The 6,929-nt window shown below is 33.9% G+C and overlaps 1 protein-coding gene across 1 annotated transcript in view; it reads right to left on the bottom strand.

Moving 5' to 3' along the window:
• The window catches only part of LOC117109913 (low-density lipoprotein receptor-related protein 4-like), a 68,097-nt gene that overhangs the window by 43,976 nt on the left and 17,192 nt on the right, over positions 1-6,929 (bottom strand). Inside the window, exons 2-5 of the mRNA XM_033252383.1 lie at positions 6,660-6,749; positions 5,454-5,585; positions 4,695-4,894; positions 1,282-1,466 (exon numbers count right to left, since the gene is read on the bottom strand). Of these exons, the coding sequence (XP_033108274.1) occupies positions 1,282-1,466; positions 4,695-4,894; positions 5,454-5,585; positions 6,660-6,749 (607 nt within the window). The remainder of the gene's footprint in view (positions 1-1,281; positions 1,467-4,694; positions 4,895-5,453; positions 5,586-6,659; positions 6,750-6,929) is intronic.

The following is a 6,929-nucleotide window of genomic DNA, read 5'->3' as shown; positions in this document are numbered from 1 at the left end:
TAGCAAAATCAGCCTTGAAAAGAAACCCATGGGCTTTTATTCAAGATAGTGTAGGCTTCTTTTTAAGACAGTACAGTACATACACTGTACATGAATTTCAAAAAACAAAATAACTTAAAAACAAACTTGGTTTATACAGTAGTTTAGGTGATTTAATGCCAGTTAAATACACTCTATGATACAGGTTGATGTTACAATCCCCTTATGCATTGTTTTATAGTACAAATTCACAAAATTTACAGCATTCATTTTGAAAAGAAGCCCCCTCTTTACTTTGCAAAAGTAGCCTCAAAATGAAGCCCATCCAAAGTTCACAAAAAAAAAAAGCCCTGCTTCATTTTAAGGTTTTAAAGTACTCTACTAAAAATTATTTTTAAAAATTTCTGATTACAATAGGTTAAATAATTACAGTTTGAAAACATTCTGTTTTCACCACTTGTACTGAGACATGTTGAAAACAGAGTTCTGATTTACAATTGAAAGCGAATTTAATATAAACCTTGTACTAATTATAAAACCTCCCTGTTTATTTTGAACTACACTTTTGTAACTATTTGATCTAGGTGTAGTCAATAGGGTCTGTGGTACAGCCAGGCCTTGCAGGTAGTATGACCTCAACTGGACACCTGATGGACATGAGATTGTATTGCATTTTAACAAGATATAATAGAAGGTTACAGAACAGAATATGGTGCCCACAGGCTAAACGAGCACATCCCATGGACAAAACACAACTGCAAAAATCAACTATTTATTTGAATAGGGATCAAAGCAAGATATGTGGTCTGAGAATCTAATAGATGTAAGTGACAGATGAGCTTACAACACTGCAACTGTTACAAATCCATGTACTGTACATTAGGCCCTATAAAAATTGGGTTTTTTTTTCAAAAATATATATTTTTTTAGTACCATAGAAGACATGTGCACTACAAACTAATAATATTTTCTTATTGGGAATTACAAAGATTTTTTTTAAAAGGAAACCCAAAAATATGATATTTTAATTAAAGAAAATGAGACATTGAGGAGGGGTTATTTTGTTTTTAAATCAAAATGTAAAAAGAAACAAAAAATAATATTTTTTTCCATGCAATAAATTCAATATTTTAAAGGGCAAGGCTTCATGGTTACTGTATTTTTTTCAAACATAAGCTAATTTCAAAACAGTTATAGAACAATATGAGTCTGCTGCCATCATAGATTGAACAGAAGCTCAAGCATAATTTTAAGCAAATTTAATTTACAGGTATTGTATAAATGCGGGATTCAAAAACTCACCCCTTCAAAGGTTCAACGACTATGTCCAATGGAGAGTACTGAAGAGTAGCGACCAGTATCCGCCTCTTTGAACCATCTAAGTTAATTCTTTCAATGAGACCCCTGTCAGAGACAGTCCAATACAACCGTTGGTTAATCCAGTCCACAGCAATGTTCTCAAGTTTACCTCTAGGATTACATATAATCTGAAATAATACATACATTCCTGTAGTATTAAAACATTAAAATGGAGTGACAGAAAATTAAAAAAATCTACATATGGAGAAAACCAAGTAACCCTCAACCCACTTGGAAAGAAAGATTGATTAAGCCAGTTCACATACAATCTTTCGGCAGCAGACAAAGAATTAACTCAGTAGCATTGAACATTAGTATTAACAACTAATGTACCACTCACTTTTGTCCAAACATGTTGTTAATTTGAACTTTCAACACAGCAGAATACTTTTTCCCATGCCAATTGTCAGGGCAAGGTAATGGTACTGCAACCATAGGTGATAATCAATTATTTAAATGTACACTGTCATCACTGCATTACAAGGCACTAGCTCAAGGGATGTTATGGCCTTAGGTGAGTTATAACAAACCCCCACCCTCAAATGAAAAAAAAATCATTAATAATATCATGAATTCAATATTAGCGGCATAGTTCAAACACATTTTTAGTAATTTAAAAGAAGCTATCAGAATATGGGAAAGAATTTTTAATGTATTTCAAGTTAAATGTAATGTAAAGCAGTCTTTGGAATTCTAATGCATCTGGTGAATCAATCAAGACCAGGCCTAATTGTAATTCTCATAATTTTAACATTCTATCAAATTATAAAATTATCAAAATTCATGTTCTTCGATCCCTCCTGCATTCCTTCTTTAGAGTCAATGTCCCCTTGTATATACTTTCTTGAATCAACACACCCAGAAGGTAATGCAAAACCTTTAATTTTAGCAAACTTTATTTTTGAAAGATTGTCAAGAGGACAGAACAAATACTGCCAAAAGCATATAGGCAGAAAAAAATAAAAAATTAAATTATATTGACAAATATTAAAAAAACTAAAAATATTGTAGGAGGGTGCCCTTAGGCTCTTCCTCGAGATCCTATTTTATATCTAAGTAAGGAATGCAATGCTGCAATATAAAAATTCTGTAATTGGATGGATAAATGCTTTTTGAGGATGGATGGATTTATTTGGTGTGAATACCAAGGATAAATCACAAAATAAGATTTATTTCCAGTGAGGTCCTTTTGGTGGTAATTGGGCAGCACAACGGGAGACAATCCCCTACTGCATTCTTTAACATGCACAGGGGCCATTTTGCACATGGAACGCATGGCTTAAACGTCTCATCCAAAAGACGGTGCGCTTTTGAAACTTGTAATTCAGCCCTCCAGCTTAAACACAAGGAGAGCAGCGATGGGAACTGAACCGGGACCAAGAGATCTCCACGATTCAGTGCACACACCACCAGTTTAGCCGACTGGTGGTAGTGTTCACCTATTCAGAGATTTCATGCTGGTGGCAAGTATGATGCCAATTTTTTGTTCTTTTCTAGCATATAATTTCAATTTTAGTGTGTATTAAATGTTGTTTGTTAAAACAAGCTATTTTCTAAGAAAAATAATTTAGATTTATCTGACACCTCTCCTGAAGATGTTTTCAAGTAGTCTTAATGCTTGAACTTGTGCCTTATGTAAAATTATTGGAGATAAAATTAAATGCCTAAGTGTATCCTTGAGTGTTAGCATGTGAAAGTTATTGCTTGTGTTTGCTACCATGGAATCATGGTGCTTAGGAGACAGTAAAGTAGGAGTTGACCCATCATCAGGTGGATCATCTCCTAAGCATCAATGCTTCTCCAATCCTATAGATACCTGATGTTGTTTGGAGTGAAATGTGGACCATGGGACCAACAATCAGCTTAAGAACAGATTGGTTGCTTGTTACGTGACACTCGGTTGGCTAAGAAGATTACTGGAAAAGTTTTAGGTCAGACTTAGTTCGAACCCTACAGTGCTGTTCATTGTTTGCACTCTTTTTCAATATATTTATTCTGTGTTTGCTAAATTTATTTGATATATTATGTTCAGGTAATTCATTTTCTATACAGCAATCAGGAGATATTTGTCAAAATTTTGAATTGTTCAATTGTAACAGCTGTCTGACTTTTTATTGCTGAAGTTATTTGATATTGTGAGCAAATAGTTCTTTCTATGAAACAATCAACAAGTACTTGTTGATTGTGTTGAAAAGCAACCAGACAAACAGCAGTTAACTTTGAACCAGCAGGTCTATTCTTACATGCCAAAACAACTCCACTCCCAATCCTCATAAGTACATGTAAAGTTTGAATTGGAACTACTTTGGTTACCTTACTTGAACCATACCTCCCTGTGGACTATCTTTAACCATGTACCTGGTCCAGTGCAAAAAGGCTATGTAAAGCTTTGTCCACCCTATCAAAAAGCTGTTGTATGCCCATATTATAGTCATGATGTGCCTATATATGGTCATGATATGATGTCATTATGACCATATTTAGGTATGTCACATGTTTTTGTCAAATAAAATTTGATAGATTTTTGACAGGGCTTAACAATCACCTTGGTCAAGTTATCCAAGTAGTGTGGTAAGTGTTGCCACCATACCTCCTTGGTGTTACTGTGTGAATGTCGCCTAGGAAGATACCCAACAGCACGACTAGGTTAAATCTCCTTTAGACTGATCACTCATGCTAAATTTTAATATCTGTGATTGCTAGGCAAAACCTAATGTATTTAAATTCATGTGTTAACAGTGGTATGATTTGAAAAAGGTAAAGTTACTCTTTGTCTTGGTGAAAATTAATCAATGAAAACACACCTTTAGTTATAGTATCGACACAGGCCTAAGAAGAGCTCATTGGTTAGGCCAAAATAATAATTGTATTATTAGGGTGGATTAGTCAACACTTATTAATTCTAGGACTCTGCAATGCGGTAGGGATGATAATCTAATTATTTTTTATGGTGTCTTATCATTAATCGGACTCCGTTGGAAATAATAAGGACTTTATGGGCATTCCGGGTATCGTTATTTTTTTTTTTTTGAATTGTTGACTTTCTACTGTTTTAAATTGTAATATTTTATGTATACCTGGAGATTTTATGACACTTTTTTTTTTATCAATTTTTATGTAGTTCATATGTACAGTATAGATGCCAAATAAAATAAAATCAAATATGTGAAATTGTAATATATTAATATTAGTTCAGACAGGGGTGGCTCCAGCTTTTCCCTAACAGGTGGTGCATTGTTCCTTGACAAATGGTCCAGAGTCCACCCCACCTCAGCTCCACCATGTATCATTTTTACCACCTGCTGGTGCCACCCCTCGTAATAACTACAATAAAGAGGAATGTAGTTTGTAAATACCTGAGTGTTTGATCCATTCAGAAAACTTGTATAGATTGCGTTATTCTTACTATCAACCCAGTACGCTCTGTGATTGTCTAAGTCATAATCACATGACTTGATGGGACCGTCACTTTCAACAAACTGTGTAAAGTTAGAGCCTGTATCCAACGTGGTGGCAACATGGTTGTCATAGCTGATCAGAAACTGTAGTGGAGGATCTAAATAATAAAATTAATCATAACTTTTACAATTCTTCATGTTTTCAGAAAGACCACAAATTACAATCATTTTCATTACTACGCAATAGTTTTGCAATGGTCAACCAACAATGTTTCAGAGCTTTAAATCAAACATATGTCTTTTTCAGCACGGTTCATTTCTTTTCATCTCTGATGCAACAAAAATAGTGACCACATGCTTTATTAAAAGAATAAAAACAGTTTCTATATGAATTCTGAGATCAATCTATAAACAAAAATACATATTTAAAGTCATGGCATTTTGTTTGGTTATGCCATTGTTTTTGCACATTACCCTATTTATTGTTGAGTTATGTATAATAATATGGACTTTTGTCTAAAATAAAATATGACTCACCACTGAGAAATGACTGACTTTTTTATCATCAATCTTTTTATACTAGGCTACTGCTCAGGGGTTTAGAGGATACCCACGTCTCGTGTTGAGCTCTCAGCTCATGGTGTCCTCTGGCCACTTTCTGTTTTTTTTAAATTTTTGTGCGAAATATGTAATAAATAAATAAAATGTCCATTTTACCTTCTATTAAACACGACCATTGATCAGAAGCTAAGCTGTAGCCTGGGAGACAGGAACAGTAATAGGAACCGGGCGTGTTAGTACACAACTGACCACACTGTTGTCTTCCCCCTTCATCGCATTCATTAACATCTGTACAAATAAATGTTGTCAACAATTAAACATGGCATGATAGCACTCTACTCACTTTAATATTATCATATTTTAGATATTTTAAAATTTTAATATGCAATATCTTATTCAACCAAGATTCAAAATTGTTATTATTAAAGATGTATTGTCCCTTGCTAATGTCAAAAAATCATAAAAAATAATTTTGAAATAAACTTGCTCATATTGCAGTAGCATACGAATTATTAACTTGTACATAAAAATTATTGAATTTTAAAAATGTGTACCCTGATTTTTAAACCAAAAAATTATAATAAAAATAATAAAACACTTCCAGTGACTGGAAGTGTTTCTATCATTTTTCACTGTAAACTGATGGGTAGACATTTTTTTAATACATAATTTCTATGTTCAAGTTGATAACATTTATGTTACTTTAAAATGGGCAAGTTAATTTCAAAAAATATTTTATGCAACTAAATATTTTTGTGTACTTTAATGAACTTTAAGCCTATTTTCCACTTGGCGAATTTATTCGCGCGAATGGAAAGTGGCGGCTCATGCACATGCGCATTCACATTTCTATCGGAGTTTTTGCTAGCGAAAAAATGCGCAACCAATCAGAACTCAGGAAGCGAACCGACGCTTTGATTCGCCCGAATAAATTCGCCTAGTGGAAAACCAGCTTTATGTGTATTCTCAGGAAAACAAATTTCATGTATTTTATATGATTGATCAATAAATCTGAATGTGAATGTGAATCTGAATAATTTTATGATTGTTTTGGTGTTTAGCATGCGACAATACGCTACATCTTTAATGTCCGACAAATAATATTATTTTTTTATATGTAATTTTCTACTTTTTAATACCTGTTTCAGTAAAGATCTACTGTTCTCCCCCCAGTGCTCAGCTAAATACATTATAAGTCCCACATTGGTTTTAGACATGAGAAAGTATTCTGCTGTCTCAGGAATTAAATACAGGCCTCGGAGAAGGCAGGTATCTTAACCACTGAGCAACCAATACACTGCTGCATGGCAAATATAATTGATTGATTATCCTCACGAATCAATGATATTTCATTCATATTACCTTTACACACACCATTTTGCCCTCTCTTCCCCTCAGGACACTGATCACCAATCTGACTTGATATCTTTATTTGGTTGCACAAGCAGATACCTGAAAAAGTTTGAAAAATTTCTACTGTACTGTATTTAGGCATAGACTAGACTAAAAATGCTACTTAAAGTATTTAAGATCTTTAAGCCGAGCCTGGAGGCAAGCCCTAGGCAAGGTATGTCGATATTTAGAAGATCCTTTGGCTTGAGTGTGTCAGGGGTGGCGCGAGGATTTGCCCAA

This window comes from Anneissia japonica, unplaced genomic scaffold (genome assembly GCF_011630105.1).
Source record: "Anneissia japonica isolate Jap-2015-1 unplaced genomic scaffold, ASM1163010v1 scaffold585_len4108843_cov191, whole genome shotgun sequence".
NCBI classification, from domain to species: Eukaryota; Metazoa; Echinodermata; class Crinoidea; order Comatulida; family Comatulidae; genus Anneissia; species Anneissia japonica.
Note: the sequence above shows the minus strand (reverse complement) of the source record. Positions and strands in the feature narration are given on the sequence as shown.